This window comes from Rousettus aegyptiacus, unplaced genomic scaffold (assembly GCF_014176215.1).
Source record: "Rousettus aegyptiacus isolate mRouAeg1 unplaced genomic scaffold, mRouAeg1.p scaffold_m13_p_11, whole genome shotgun sequence".
Taxonomy (NCBI): domain Eukaryota; kingdom Metazoa; phylum Chordata; class Mammalia; order Chiroptera; family Pteropodidae; genus Rousettus; species Rousettus aegyptiacus.
In genome coordinates, this window is record NW_023416286.1 from 10352401 (window position 1) to 10369712 (window position 17312).

At 33.2% G+C, this 17312-nt stretch overlaps 1 protein-coding gene across 16 annotated transcripts in view; it reads left to right on the top strand.

Annotated features, from left to right (window-relative positions):
• The window catches only part of NBEA (neurobeachin), a 611133-nt gene that overhangs the window by 197777 nt on the left and 396044 nt on the right, over positions 1-17312 (top strand). For 14 of the 16 annotated variants that reach the window (XM_036228295.1, XM_036228296.1, XM_036228291.1 and 11 more), the window contains 4 exons: positions 298-428; positions 3590-3697; positions 8362-8530; positions 10090-10185. In XM_036228295.1, the coding sequence (XP_036084188.1) occupies positions 298-428; positions 3590-3697; positions 8362-8530; positions 10090-10185 (504 nt within the window). The remainder of the gene's footprint in view (positions 1-297; positions 429-3589; positions 3698-8361; positions 8531-10089; positions 10186-17312) is intronic. The other 2 variants (XM_036228300.1, XM_016151080.2) reach the window with 1 other exon arrangement.

Here is a 17312-nt window from a genome sequence, read left to right on the forward strand (position 1 = left end):
TGTTTTTAAAAATTTGTATTGATTCATAAAATTCAGAATTTTGAGTGATGCTCGCTGGTAGTACATGGGTATTTTGTTTTTGTTTTTTAACTAAATATGTTTTCTATGTATTTTTTATTGCATAGAAATAAAAAATACATAGAATTTTATTCATAATTTTCAAAAATATTTAGTTGATTTTTAAAATAATAATGGGATAGAGGAAGGGGAAAAGAAGAAAAAACATCTTAGCAACTTTTTTCAACGAGTCAGCGTCCACAGTTTATTTAAGTAATATGCTTTTGGTTTTTGAAATAGTTTGTTGTGTTGCTGTGAGAAACTGTTTAGAATGCCGACAGAGACAGAGAGACAGGGGGAACAAGTCTTCCCACGGAAGCAGCAAGCCTCAGGAAGCATCCCAGAGTATTACTGCCACAGCAGCTTCGAAGGTAATTAAATATTTTTTTTGTTATGTATAATGTATCTTTTAAGCCTTTAAGGTTAGAACAAATCACATAGTATTGCTTAATGAAGGTGCAAGGGTCTGGTGTTTAGGCAGCTCTGGGCACCCAGGCCTGGCTCCTCCTCCTCCTGATAGTCTTACCGAGGTTCCTTACCTCTCCAAGACTTGCGTTTTTCATTTTTAGATGAAGATACCAATAATTTCTACTTTATAGGGTTCTTAAGAGGATTGTAACAGTACATAGCTCTGAAAAGGCCTTAGTTATAACAATTTTTAATACTTACATGTATTTTCACAGTTTAATATATATTGAATAATGAATGAATGACAATGAATGAATAATGCAGTATATTTCGAATGAGTGTAAATGCTTTTTTAAAATGGATATGGTTTTGATGATAGACATTCCCATAATATTCAACAAAAATATATTGAATGTTCAAGAAATGAATGAACAGTGTAGTGTTTTAAAGGGACACACCAGTAATTCTCATTCTAAATTATCTCTCCTCATCTCCTGGTTAACTCACCCTGCAGCTTGTCCCTTTACTCTTGTTTTCACCATTTTAGTCACACTGTGGACTTCATTTATTTTACCAGAAGAATTTTTTTTTTAACTTTGAGACTTTTACATAGGTTTCCTTTCCTTGAAGTTTTCATCCTTATTTCTCACCCAGCTAAAATGTGTTTCACTCGTGATGTGGTTTAAGTGCTTCTCTGATGAGAATGTTTTCAGACACCCTCACTGCAGCCCGGTGTAGGGTGGTTCCTCTGTTTGATATTTGCATAACACTGCATGTCCCTTAGCTCAGTGCGCATGTTTCTAGTTAGATGTTTGGTATTGATGTAGTGTTTTTCTTTTTTTCCTCAATAAGTGAAGGCACAAAGTAGAAGTTTAATTCTTTTAAAAAGTTCTATGGCTTCAAACTTCTACAGTTTTCAAACAGAACACCATGTCTTTAGTATATCTGTATTGCAGCCTCTTTCTTATTTACTGTCAGAGAAACATTCCTAAAATAATTGGACCATATATATTTTACTGCTCAGAAGTCTCCACTGGGCTCTCTGTTGCTTAGAAGATTAAATAGAAGCACATGAGCAGTAACGTCTCGCATTATTCGCGTGGCTGTGGCAGACCATAGTTCCTTGCGGGCAGGCCATGTCTCCTACGTCTATATCATTCCAGAGCTTGTAGGGCACCGTGAATACTTTGCCAAAGGGGACAAACTCTAGAACCAGGCAGTTCTGAGTTTGTGTCCTGGCTCTGCCACTTTCTGGTCTTGTGACCTAACATCAATTCCTTAGCGTCCTGTGCCTCAATTTCCCAGTCTTTAAAATAGACGCAGATCTATTTTACAAGGCGTTTGTATGATTTAAATAAAAATCAATAATGTGTTAAAGTATTTAGTAATTCCTGACATGCAATAAACATTTAATTAATACTAGTGCCCTTCCTCTCTCCAGCAGTTGACCACTCATTATACGAACTCAACAAAACGAATAAATATATTAGTGTTTTTTGAGAGCTTTGATATAAAGATGTCTGTACTTACTTCAGGAGGTAATGGGATGCTTTTCAAGACTGTCAAGTCAACCAAGCAGTGCTCCGACTATAGAGGCTGGACAGAAAAGCCTCATGAGAGGGAAATGTGTGGTAATTTAGTCGAGCTAGTCAAGTGTCTCTATCAAGAACCCAGGCAGTGAAAATGGACAATAGTGATGAATATAGAAATATTAGGGGGAAAGTTGACTTGATAAAATAACATTTCAGGGCAGAGAATCAGTGAACCTCATTGGTGAGGGTCTTATTTGTTGTTTTTTTTCTCCTTGTGTTTATGCATTTGTTTATGTACCACTTCACTAAGAAAACTGTAGTTAACTTAGTTGTGTTACTAACTTGTGTGGACTTGCATGACTCACACATATTCATTGGGTCCCATTTTTATACTTTGTAAGAAGATGGAATGATACAAGCTTTATAAGGATCACATTACATTTTGGATATAGGAACACTCTGTTAGTAGGTGTATAAATTAAAATATTTATAATTTTTTTATTTGTGTTACAAATTATGTACTTTTTATCTATGCTGTAAATAATGTATTTTCTTTAATTGTCTTATGATAAATGTTATTAGCCTCTTAGATGATATAACTGAGGTTCACAGAGGTTAAGTATCTCACCTAAGGCCGTATTGCTGGTAAGTTTTGCAATTGTGGTGGAAACTGAATAACTGTCAACTTTCAGATCCCACCCTGTGCTGCAGAGCAGTCAGGCATCTTAACAAGAGAGTGAAATATGATGATTGCAGTCTATAGAGAATCAGGAGGCCTATTTATTTTGCATTACTTAGAGTAACAGCAAGTTATTCTATTTGCAGGAATAGTGTCTGGTACTTCACATATATTATCTAATTTAGTCCATATATTTTTAAAATATTGTTCCCACACAGTTCTTATTATATTGTGTAAATGAAAAAGTACTAGATTGAGTTTCAGGGAACCTGACTCTCAATGTGCTGTGTGACACTACATAACATTTGTGGGTTTGTGTGTCTTCAGTTATAAAAATAATTCTGATGGTGATGATCTGTAATGTCTTTAAGCATTAATATTAAGGCTATGACTGAATTTTTTTTAAAAATTTACTTTTTCTAACTGTGGAGATCATGAAAATGCTTACACATATAAATCTCATATGATATAATAACCTGATATATAATGAAAGCATGATGGATAAATAAAACTCAGTGACTCGCAGAGATATATTAGCTAGAGGTAGGGAGAATGAGGATCAGAAAATTTTAGTCATAAACCTGAGATCACACAGGAGAGATTCAAGCCTCAATTTTCTGAAGTCCAAGATCTGTCTTTTTTTCTAGCGCAGTCTTGCCCGCTTTTTGAGTCTATACTGGTGGCTGGGTGACAGAGAACAAGATTACTAGCAAGGGAAGCTGACAAGAATAGAGGAGAAAAGAAAATGTCCTATTATATTGTCGTCAATAATAAGTGTTATCCAGTGATAAGGAGGTAAAGAATCTGGCCAGTTTAATGCCTAAGTTAGAGATGTTAAAAATTGTTACTGTGTAAGTTTATGTATTATGCTGTTTTTTTTTTTTTTTTTTCACAATTTCCTGTCTCTTTTAAGACTCCATTAGAAAGTGTTCCAGGTAACCTGTCTCCCATCAAGGACCCTGACAGACTCCTCCAGGACGTGGACATCAACCGGCTCCGCGCTGTGGTCTTCCGGGATGTGGTGAGTTACGCCTGCGCGACTTGCCCGGAAAAAGCCTTCAGGTGTCCTTTGTGTAAAATGATTTAAATTTTATAAGAAAGCTGCATGTTAAAATTAAATATCCCAATATAACATACTTCTGATTGTAAAATAGTTTAGCCTTAGCTTTCTCTGAAAGCTTATTAATGTTATTTTTTAAATTATGTGAAATTTTGCTTTGTTTTATAGGATAGAGATAACCTTGAAAAATCATAATTCCCTTTACCTAGTATCACCTCCTCCTCTCTTTCATTATGCCTTGCTCCGTATCTAGGTACTGAATAGTTTGTTGTCATTAATGTTCCTGTTTTATGTATAGAAGGGATTAACTCATTATGGTGTTACTGGTGATCACTTTTTTGGGGGGTTGGGAGGATTACTTTTGAAAGAAGAATCTGCATTTTAAATAGGAATATATAATAGAAAAATTGTCACTCTGTATCAGTTCTTACAAATCACTAGGAAAATTATAAGCATAACACAGAAGTAGATAGTGTACATAAAATTTGAAATATGAGGTAACAAACATGATAAAAATTTAGGATCACCAGTAGTCAGAAGAATGCAAATTCAAACAAAAGTGAGATATTTCACTATTAGAGAAACTAAAATTTTAAAGCAGTAATACCTAGCATTGCAGGGGTACACTGAAATATGCTATCAGATATCACTGATAAAAGTAGAAATTGGATAGACTTTTTGAATAGCTCTTTACCAATATGTGTTAAAACTCTTACAAATATTGATACTTTATGATCCAGTGGCCCTTCTCAGAAGTTATTTAACCTTATGTGTTGATCAGAGCAGCCTACAGGAAAACTGGCAACATTATAAATATCCAACAATAGAGTTTCAACCCAGTGAATTATAGGTATTCATTCAACGGGTAACTCTGCAGCCATTAAAATCATATAGTTTTGAGGGAAGTTTAGTGACATGGAAAAACACTCATATACTTTAAGGGAAAGCAGCAGTATGCAAAAGTGCTCATATTACATAAATACTACATTTGTATGCTGAGAGTATGTAAATGCATAATTTCGTCTTAAAAAAAAAGACAAAAAGACTGGAAAAAACATACCAAAATACCACCAATGATTCTCTCAAGATAAACAGTTTTTATTTTGTGCTTCAGTCTTTTGTATGTTTTTGTATTTTCAAATTTTCTATAATAAAAATACAAAAACATACATTGCTTTTGTGATTAATAAATGATAAAGGAATTTTTAAAAACAGGAGATAAAACACATGATAGTATAAAAACCATGATGTAAGAACCTCACCATAATCTGAACTGTAATCTAGACTTGGAAAAAAAAAAAATAACATGCTAACAATTTAACCATTTAGAAATAGGAATTATTCATCCTTAAAAAATATGTTGAAGAAAGAATTTTTTTAAGAATGATTAAAACATGGAACATATTTTTATCTCCAAGACATGACATATAAGAGGTTTATGTTAATTGTGACAGTGTTTAAATTGTTAGTAAATTCTACATAACCTAATGTTATGTAGAATTAAGGTGGATTATAATTTCTCTAAGATTTTTAGATGTTTTGTAAATATATTGGATAACCAAGCAGTGGCGCTAACCTTTTGTCCTGTGGGGAATTAAGTGATCCCATGTGTATCTTACAAATATCATCAAGACAACATAACTTGTGTTCACTGAGATATAGTGTGTTTCAGACACTAAGTGTATATTATCCTAAGCTCCATTTAAGGCTTAAAAGGTAGTCAAGACTCAGAAACATTAAGATCACATCCCTAGTACAAGGGAGAGTCAGAATCCCAAAGTAGATCTTTTGAAAGCATTCTCTTTTTCTTTCACCAAATTTCATAGATTATAAGAAACACTTTTTTCCTCAGTTTTCAATAATCTTTGAAATTTCAAAATGTTTTACAAATGACATGTTTTAGAGTTAATTGTAGATGTTATGCTAAGAATTCTTCATGACTTTTGAAATTTTCATGAATCAATAGTCATTTTTAGTTTCCTTAATTTCAAAAACAAATGGGTAAAAGTTAGGTTCTTAAGAAAAAGTGTATTTATATTATATATAATATGTAATGTATCTGTATATATGTATGGAGGTATATTAATAGAATAAAACCTTGGAGTATAAAATTGTTTCTTTTTTTCTCTGTAGTCTTTGTCAGCTGTTTTACCTTTTAAGTCTATAATTTTCTTGGTATGAGCACATACACAGACACACATATAAGCTCATATTACCGTATTCTTAAATTTAGAGATTGAGAATTTTAATGGTTTTCAAGGATTTCTGAGTTTTGCTGACACTGTAAGAAGGTACATACTAGCTGTAGTGGCAGGAGGAAAATTTGATAAAACATCAAAGAATGAATTCTTTTCTTATTTGTTTTCTGTGATGAAGACATTGCTTATTTAAATTCATATGAACTGTAATTTCTGGTAGAAGATGTGTGGCAAAATTTGCTATGTGGTTAAAAAAAATGCGGCTTTAAATAACAAAAACTTTGTTTTCAGTGTTTCCCAGTAAGCCAAAATTTGAAAGGAAATTCATTATGCTTCTCTCTTTCTCAAGAGCTTGGATTATCCTAGGTCACCTGTATCCATAAACAGAAGTAATTTTAATTCTTAGAAACTGAATTGGAAAGTTTTCAACATCTTGGTTGAAGCATTAACAATTTTAAAGGATTTTGAAATAAACTAATTATGTTACTGGTTCAAGATTGAATAGTGGAAAGCCCCATTTCTTAAGCAGATGGGAGAAACATAATAAAGTTTTTGTTTTCATAACAATAAAATACCTAGGCAAGGCAATTAATTTGTGTAAAATTTAGTTGTTCTCCAGATGTTTAGCTTCTGTACATTGTTCATTTTCGTTTTCAAAGACAATACTGGGAACAAGCATCACAATTAGTTTACAGATCTGGATTTGAAGAGAAAAGGCAGCTGTTTTCATGCCATATATAAGGGAGATTTTAACTTGGGGAGGACAATTCACAGTGTCTGTTATTCGTAGCTCTGCAACTTTGTAGCTGGCATTCACTCATTCCACACATACTTGTTGAATGCCTTCTGACTGACTGGTACGAAGTTTCCACTGGCGGAAATAAAAGTGCTGTGGGGGTAGTGTGGGCTGTTGCAGCTTGAGCTGTGTTTGAATTTGTTCTTGGTCAGTATCTTTGTTGGTCTGATTGTACTCATTTCCTTTATAATAACTGTTAAGTATTTGATTTTGTCTCTTCTCTATATATTTATTCCATCAGCATTGTAAAAAGGAGTATGCATTTCAAACACTTCATAGGAAACTATCTTTAGAAAAGCTATCACCCACAGAGTATGAAATACTAAATTCGTATTTCATAATATTCAATTTATTTTTTCTCCATTAGCTGTACTAATTGTTTCATGGTATTAAATCATCAGTAAATATTTCTTGTTCGCTTTCTTTTCTGACACATGCACATAAATTCTGAACTTTGTTCACATTGTGTTTAAATGAAATAATAAAGTGCACCACTGATGGAGTTACTAGACTTTAATGCATGTTTGTTTTCTTTATTTCTCTGATACTAAATTTTACCTGATATTTGTGGGGCACAGTAATTACTTGCAGTTTTGGTTTGAAGTATCACTTTTACCTAGCTCAGAAAATGCCTTAATGATAATTTCTACTTGCTTCCTAGATAGGGTCTAATTTGGAAGTGGCATTAGGGCTTATTATGTAAATTTGCCTTCTTAACAGGTTTTCCCTGTAAGATGGTTATCTAGGCTTTCTGGGTAGGGCTGTCATGTAATATGCAGTACATTGTATTTTTTTGCAAAGCATATTTATTATAAAGTTATCTTCTCTGGTAGACTGCAAGCTACTTTTTAAAAACTGTTATCTTTAGCCTAAGGAGGCTGATCTCTTTCAGACCTTTTACCATTTTGCTGTTTTCCTCCGGAAGAACTCCAATTGTCCTTGAACTTTTGAAATTAGGAGCCTCAATATTGGCAGTTTTAGTGGCTATTTTCCCAGTGCAGAATAATGGGACTTGCACTTCATAATCTGTTGTGTAGACAGAGATTACATTAGCTTTTTCTTAAGTTACCAAATCATCCTTCTAGCTCATATTAGGCTTGTATAAAATTAATGTTTTCTGCTCTTCCATTGTTTATATCTTTCCTGTTTTGTACTCATATAGAGTCCTGCTCAGGTAATAATATGTTAGAATTGTAAATGTATTCCAAATGTAATTTTATTCTATTCATTTTTTAGTTATAACATTAAAACTTCTATGTTTTTCTAATTGACACATTAAATTATTCTCTTCAGCCTGTGCCATCTGCAGACGTTCAGTTCTGAAAGTAATGGACAGTAATGGTGAAGGGGACAAAGAATAAAATTTTGCCGCACGTTCATCAAAATTTTAACATTCTTGTTTTTTGAAATTGCATTTCATCCTATAACTCAGATGATATATTCTTGGAGTTTTTTTACTTATACTTAAATGATACTTATTGAATAACTTATGTATATTTAGCAAGCTTTAATGAAAGTTAAATGTCAGATTTTGCTCCTATAAAGAAAATGACGTAAGAGTAGTTGCTTGTGCTCTATGAACTTTCACTGAAAGTTTTTTAAGTGTCAGAACTGCCTTTCGTTTTCCACAGGATGACAGCAAGCAGGCGCAGTTCTTAGCCCTAGCTGTGGTTTACTTCATTTCGGTTCTGATGGTTTCCAAGTATCGTGACATCTTAGAACCCCAGCGAGAGACTGTGAGAACAGGGAGCCAACCGGGGAGAAACATCAGACAAGAAATAAATTCACCAACAAGTACAGGTACTTAATACTTCTTGAATAATTTGAATTTCCATCATCATTGACCTCCTTTTTATTTCACTTTTACAATCCGATTTAAACTAGTCCTATTCATGATCACCTCATACATTTACAAGTATGTGATATATACATGCCAATTTAATATTCTTTAATTCCTCAGAGATATATGAATGATATTTCCATAGTAATTGTTATATTCTCTTTTATCAGTGCAGATTTGGTTTTAATATTTTCCATCTAGTAATAAAAGTCATCTGTACTATAATTCAATATGTAAACAACTCATTTTATATGTAATGTTTTTAACCTTTAAAAGCATGAAATGGAGAGGTCCTTATAGGTCAATACTAAGTATTAGTCAAAATGTAAATCTTCATAGCTGGGTTCAGAGACAGCATTCCTTTTTTTCTTTTTTTTCCCTTCCCTCCTCATTCCCTTCCTTTTCTTTTCTTCTGCTTTCTTTCTTCTGCTGTGTAGTTATTTCAGTATGTAATTATCAATTTCTATATTCAGTATATTCTGTATTCAAAATATTCTGTATTAAATACTCAATATCAGTATTCTATCGGAGATTCGTAATAAGCAAACATATATTCTAAACTTTATGCCAGAGTTGCTTCAACTAAAATCAAAGACTTGTAGACAACAATGAACCATCTTGGGCCACGTTATCTTACTTATCTACAGAAGTTGCTCATGTTGTAGGAGATCTTGCATTATCAGTTTTACCTATTCTGCTTGAAAATGATACACACATTTTCTGGCAACTAATACTGTCATATCACGAGATTCCTTCTATCAGTTGCATTTCCTGCCAGGTGTTTATATCAAGGTTGTGTCTCTGTTTTTTGCAGCTTAACCTTGATAACCCAGTGATCATTTCATGTACTACTGGATTAATTTATACTTAAAATTGCCTTTCCTAAATAAATATCTATGATCTGTAAATAAAATTGATATTTTTTAAAGTGAGTAGAAATTAGTGGTCAAATCTCTGCATTTTGTTTTCCATAAACATATCGTATCTCATTTAGCTTTTTTGCTGTTGTGGTGATATGGATTATGTTTTAGCTATAATACTTTGCTGTTGCATGCTCTATTTACTGTGAACACATAAACATGATAATTCATTGTAGTATACTTTCAACTTTATTCTCCAGACAAAACATTATCCTACCATTCCAGTTTATGTCTTTTGACCATTTAAAACATGACACTAAGATTCTATTATCTTAATCAACTCCTTTTCTTCATTTTAATGCACTCATATCAGTTATATATGTATAAAATGAGCAATATTTTAGTGAATTGCCAGTTTACTAAAGCCAGTTCTGACTTTGTGTGTTTGTATGACTCTGTGTATGTTGCTAAAATTACTTAACAAATATATTGTGTCCTTTCTCTTAATGCATAACTACTTTCTTTCCCCAAGAGATGCAGTCTTTATTGCTAGTACTGTTTGCATGTTGCATTGATTAGAGTTGTCTTGTACCTTCAGTGGACCGTGTTTCAGGTTGTTTCATGCTTGCTCAAATTTGATCCCATGATTTTTTCCACAGTTGTGGTTATACCATCTATCCCTCATCCAAGTTTGAACCATGGATTCCTTGCCAAGTTAATTCCTGAGCAGAGCTTTGCCCACTCATTTTACAAAGGTAATATCGACCTCATCTCCTGACCTGTTTGGGTATTCTTATTGCACCGTGTTATACAATAAATATCCATAATGATGTTGTTCATAAACAAGTATACACCTCAGGTTTCATGGAGATATGATATGTTGTATTTATACCTGGCTAATGAGAGCAAAATGTAGCTTTTATATTTGTATTCCATCACATTTCTTTATGTATCATCTGCAAATTAAGTATACCGACTCCCATGTGTGGTACTGTGCACCGTGTGCACTGGAGCTAGCCGAAGAGTTACCCTTTCGTAGTGGGAATGAATTAGCCCAAAATGAAGGCAACTCCAGACTTATAAGAAAAACTATTAAAAACAAGTCTTGAAAGCATCAAACCGATCTATAAGTTATTTAACTTACTATTAGAACAATGTTCCACCTCTCTTTGAAAGAATGCAACACTTTCTCTACCAAACAACCTAAAATTCAAAATTAAGCATTTAGTAAAAAATTATTAAACATGAAAAGAAGCAGAAAAGTGTGATGCATAAGCAGGAGATAAAAATTAATCAATAGAAACTGATTCAGAAAGGACAGAGATGGCAGATGTATCGGATAAGGACATTCAAACAGCTGTTACAAATATGTACAAGATGTGTTTTCAGTCTGAAAGAAAAAGGGAACATAATGAAAAATGGAAGATTTTTTAAAAGAACCAATGGGAAGTTAAATAGCTGAAGTGATATCTCCTGGACAGTTAATAGGAGAGTAGCGTCTGCGGAACACAGGATTGTGTGGGTCAAAGCCTTCACCCGCACTGCCCCCTCCCCAAGATGTCCCACGTGCATGCCCCAGAGAATTCCTGGGACTCTGAATGTGATGGATTTTACTCCTGTCACTAGGTTGTGTCCTATACAGCGATTGCTTTCAAGAAAAGGTGATTATGCAGGTAGTCCCAACCCAAACACAGGAGCCCTGTGAAGGCAGAGAGTTTTCTCTGGCTGGTTGCAGAACAAAGTCAGAGAAACAAAGTGTGAGAGGGATTTGACATGGCCAAGATGGAGATGATCACAAGTTAAAGGCCTAACATCACTCTCTAAGACCTGAGAGCAGTTGCGTGGCTAACAGTCAGTGAGAAAGCTGGAACTCGGGGGCTTCAGCCTACAACAGCAAAGAACAAAGTTCGGCCAGTAACTGGAGTGAGTTTGGGGAGGACCCTGAGCTCCAGATGACACCATAGTTTAGAGTGCCCAATACACTGATATAGAAGATCAATTATAGAACAAACAAAGCAGTAAAGTATTTTTTGTTTTTGTTGCAACTTGATAAATACTCATATATATTTTTTATAAATGTGCAACCTTTGAACATCATGATAAAATGAAAGAAAAATTTCTTTTCAGGTTTATTCCTCACAAACCTATCTAGCTCTGAAATGTGTAATCTGTAGATAAGATTAAATTAGATTAAATGCCCTTGGAGTTGGTGTTGTGTAGGCGCATGTCCCAAAGGCTTAGCTGCAGTGACTGCAGGATAGTCTGTGGCAGTCATTCAGGTCACGAGCCGCGTCCGACCATCAGTGCATGACTTTCTTCATCAAGGGAGCTTCGTCAGAAAGACAGTTTTAGATGAAGTACCTGGTGGTCCTAGTGGTATGATAAAATGTTAAATTACTTTAAGGCTCTTGTGGTAAATTTACTGTTATTCTCTTCATTATGTGATAATATGGAAACAGGGATGCAATGGTTATTTAGAAGAAAATTCTGTTGATAATTAGAAGTACAAAGTCAACTCTTGGTGTTTTCACCGGATAAGAAACCAGTTGGAATCCACTCTCTAAAGACTAATGGGACTGGCTTCTTTGTCATACATGTAAAGTATTTTTAAAGAATGCAGCATTCACAGACACAGAAGGATTGTGATTATATTTTTTTATTGGCAGAAAATATCAAAATACAAAAATAAAAGAAACTTGAAAGTACACTGTTCTTGACACATTTCGTTATTTAATAATAATTACTTAATAATCTTAACACTTAATAATTACTTAATGATCTTGAAGAATGAACTGATTTTGTTCATTCCTTTCTTTCAGCCCCGTGATCCTTTTAAAAATTTCTGAAGTAGCACTCTGACCTCTCTCTTCTTTATAGTCTTTGACAGTTCCTCAGTTCAAGGTCTTACCTCTTCCTAGAATATTGCCATAATTTCTTCTTTGGGCTTCTTGTCTCTCTAGTCATTTAATTTATTACTGATGAAAAATTTTTAAATGACATTGATGTATAATATAAAAATGTAATAAAATATTTACCTTAATATAATACATTCATGCTGTAAATGTTTTATAACATATATAATAATAAGTGTATGTTTTATAACAAATATAATAATTTTTCTTTTAAAAAATTTGTAAAAGCTTCCTATAATTTTGGCGACAAAGTTAAAATGTCTAAACTTACAGTGGGAAGACTGCTAGAGTTCTAATTTACTTAGAATACTACAAATGCTTTGAAAGCGCTTTTCTCACCTCTTACTGATATTCTGTTTTTTTTTTTTGCAGTTTTACCTAAATTTGTTTTAAAATTTAAATGAGATTGTACCCCATTTGGACTTAAATTTTTCTAGTAGCATTTAGAGTAAACTGTCATATGGGTCTCTGATAATCTGACTGCTGACTGCTTTTCCAACTTTAGCTTGTATTATTTATCCATTCGTTCACTATGCTACAAACTACCTTTTAGTTCTTTAATCATTCTAAGCTATTTCCAGTATCATGATATTTGTATTTTGTTTCTGGTTTTGGCTCTCTCTTTTCCCTGTTTTTTGTATGATTATTGCTTACTCACTTTTCAAGTGTCTGCTTAAAGGTCACCTCCTCACAGAGGGCCCCCTGACTTGCGGCTGAGCAGCTCTGTCCTTCACCACCCTGCTTTCTATCACAGCATTCTCTTTATTTCTCTTCTTGCACTAATGCATTTTATTTGTTTGTTTATTAGAATGTATACTTTGAGAAGGTAGTTCCTGGTGCCTTGCATGGTACTTAAGAGTAAATATGGTAAATATTTGTAAGAAATATTTGTGAGCAAGTCGAACAGTGTTTTAAAAAGTTGAGCATTAATGTTTGCTATGAATGCATTTCATTATAAACATGTGAAAACTGGAACTAGGAAAAACTTTTATTAATAGCTTGTTCTGAAAGCTGTAGGAGTTTTATGTTAATTGTTTCACTTTCGATTTAATAAGAAGAAAGTGACTATGTAGGTGCACTTATAAATATGTTATATTTTCCTCTAACAATTTATAATCAGGGGAAAAAACACAGAAAATAAAATAATTAAGAGAATGTGATACTGGCACAAGAATAGAATATGGCATAAGCAGTCTGTAAATAGGCTGGAATTTGCACAAGCATTTTATATCTTATAAATATAACTTATTTAATCAAATGGAAGAGGAAATATAATTTGGCAAATGATATGGGGATTATCAAATGGAGTAACCGTTTGAAAAGAATTAATGTCCTGTCTCCCATTATGCCAAATCATTTCACATGTATCAAATTTAAAGATAAAAATGAAACAACATAAATCAAGAAAATTAAAATTAATATTAATTATTATAAAGAGATGTTTAAATCATAATGTCAAAGGCTGAATTATAAAGTAAAATATATGACTAAATAAATAAAAGTTTTATATAGCTGCATATCTGAATATATTTACAACATTAAAAAGAAATGGAAACAAAAAATTATATATTTATGTAGTAAAAGTTAATAGACTTAATGACCAAAAAGCTCTTACAGATCAATTAAAATAATACATCACAATAATGGAGAAAGATAGAAAACACCAAACAGCTAACAAAAGGCAATGCACATTACAAATAAGGAAAACATATTTAAAAAAAAATCAAATAAATATATATTCAAACAAAAATGTACCATAATTTGAAAATTGGGAAAAGTTTTAAAAAGCGAGAGTTTAAATCTGTTTACTTTACATAGCATAAAAATATCCATAATCCTGGACTAGTAATTCTACTTTGAGAATTGTACTTAAGGAAACAACGATATGCCAATAATTTATATACAGATATTTTTACTGCTCAGTTTTTTATTGCATACTTGAAAATATTAAATGAATATTTATTAAATAGTTACTACATTCATATAATCTAACATTTAGGTTTTTAATATTGCAAATTTGTTATTTTGCTTTTGGAATCATCTTTACTGGATCCTTTGTAATCTATAATATGAATACATTATAATTTATTTTACAAGTACTCTAAAACAATATTGTTAATATAAAATTTATAGAATTAATATTGGATAGTGATGTTGAATATGTTATATATTTCAGTTATTTACAGGTAAAAATCATTCCCAGTTATTCCTAGCAAATATTTTTAAGAACTTTAACTCTTAAATATCTACTTTTAGTATTATTAAAAGTACCAAGAAAAACCTTCCTCTCTTCCTCCCTCCCTTATGTCCTTGCGTCCTTGCTTCCTGTTACATCCTCCTATTACATCACTATATATAATAGTGAGCAAAAAGTCCTTTTCCTTATGAAAATGACATTCTAGCAAGGGCGATACTCTTTTAGAAACCACACACAAATTTATAACTAGAAGTTATGTCACATTCTAAGAAATAAAAGTACAGATTATTATGAGAACGTACAAAAGAAGAAACCTAATTTAATTTGGGATAAAGAAAGGTATCACATAAGTGATTTAAGCTAGGAACCAAAGGATGGATTCAGTTAGTTTGGGAAAAAGGACGGTGACAGTAGGGGCACATTTCTGAAAATTTAGCCACATGTCCTGAGAATACCCTTGGCATACTTTGGGAACATTTGTGGGTAAACAGAAGAACCAAGGGAAAGTGAAGCAAGCATTCCATGAGCTAGATAGGTAGGCAGGAACCAATCACATAGGGCCTGTGAACTGTATTAAGGATCAGGTTTTAAAATTAACAGAGGGGTATTATATTAGTGTTTTATTGCTGCCATATCAAATTACCACAGACTTATTGGCCTAAAACAACATAAATTTAATATCTTACAGCTCTGTAGATCAGAAGTCTAACATGGATTTTGCTGGGTTAAAATTAAGGCATCGTCAAGGTTACATTCCTTTCTAGAGGCTCTCAAGGAGATTCTGCTGTCCTTGCCTTTTCTGCTTTAAAGGCCATCAATATTCCTGAGCTTGTGGCCTTCTTCCTTCCTCCATCTTTAAAACAAGGAACAGTACATCTTTCAGACTGTTCTTTTGTAGTCACATCTTCCTCTGAATAGAGTTAGGAAAGGTAATCTGCTTCTAAGGATTCATGAGGTAAAATTGAACCCACCTGGATAATCCAGGATAGTCTCCTCATCTCAGAGCCCCTACATTTATATCCTTTTGGCCCTGTAAAGTGCCGTTCACAGGATTTGGGAATTATGATATAGACTTAATGGAGGGGGGCGGGATTATTCTGCCTACTACGAATATCATAATCCGGTTTATAATCTGGATACACTGAGGGAATAGATTAGAGGGGACTTCTAGGGAAACTGGATAAACCAATTGAAGGCCGTTGCTGTCTAGGTAGAGATGCTGTTGCTTAGGACTGAGATGCGTTGGCAGTGGAGATAGAAAGGTAAATCAAGAACATATGTTGGAGATAAAATTGACAGGATGTGGTAAAGATTAGATATAGGGCATGGGGTATGCAAAGTTTTCAAGGATGACACCTGGCTGGCTGGTGTGAAACACTGAAATGATGAAATGGCCATTTATTAAAGTGAACAACAATGGAGGAAGACACTAGCCAAGACTTCCGTTTTCGATGTGTTACTTCTGTTTCTTTTACCTTTGGACTCCCTTCATACATTTCTCCCACTTCCTACCCACCGTGCCTCTGGCACCCTCCAATCTGTTCTCCGTATCCATAAGCTTGTTTTTTTGTGTGTGTTTATTTGTTTTGATTTCAGATTCCACATATAAGAAAGATCGTACAGTATTTTCCTCTGTCTGACTTATCTCACTTAGCATAATGCTCTTGAGGTCCATCCAGGTTGTCGCAAATGGCAAGAGTTCATTCTTTTTTATGGCTAAGTGATATTCCATTGTGTGTGTGTGTGTATACATGTAGATATAGATATAGAGATCTTTCTCTCTATATATCTATAATAGATATATCTCTATATCATCATTTCTTTATTTATTTGCTGATAGATGCTTAGGTTGTTTCCATATTTTGGCTACTGTAAATAATGCTTCGGTGAACAAGTGGTGCAGATATTTTTTATTAGTGTTTTTTTTTCTCCAGATAAAAAACCATAGAATTTCTGGATCATGTTGTAGTTCTAGCACCAATTCACATTTGCGCCAGCAGTGCACAGGCTCCCTTTTCCCCACATCCTCACCAGCACTTACTTTTTGTCTTTCTGAAGATAATCATTCTGGCAGATGGGAGGCAATATCTTACTGTGGTTTTCGTTTCCATTTTCCTGATTATTAATGATGTTGAACAGCTTTTCATGTACTTGTTGTACATCTGTGTCTTCTTTGGAAAAATGTCTGTTCAGATTGGCCATTTTGTAATCAGATTGTTTGTGTTTTTTATTTTGAGTTGTATGAGTTTTTATTTATTTTAGATATTAGCCCCTCATCAAATATATGATTTGCAGATATTTTCTTCCATTTAGTAGGATGCCTATTCATTTTGTTGAAGATTTCTTTAGCTGTGTATTTTTTTTTAATGTTTGATACAGTCTCACTGGTTTATTTTTGCTTCTGTTGCTTTTACTCTGTGTTAGATTTAAAAAAATTATTGCCAAGACTTATGCCAAGAAACTTACCACCTGTGTTTTTTTCCCTAAGATTTTTAATGTTTCAGGTCTTATGTTAAAATTTTTATTTTGAGTTATTTTTTTGTGTATGGTATAAGCAAGTGGACAAGTTTTGTTCTTTTGCATGTGGCTGTCCAATTTTCCAAACATAATTTATTGAAGACACTGTCTTCACATGTTTTTGGTTCCTTTGTTGTAAACTAATTGATCATACATGTGTGAGTTTAATTTTGAGGTCCCTATTCTGTTCCATTGATCTATATATCTGTTGTTATGGCAATACTATCCTGCTTTAATTACTGAAGCTTTGTAATAC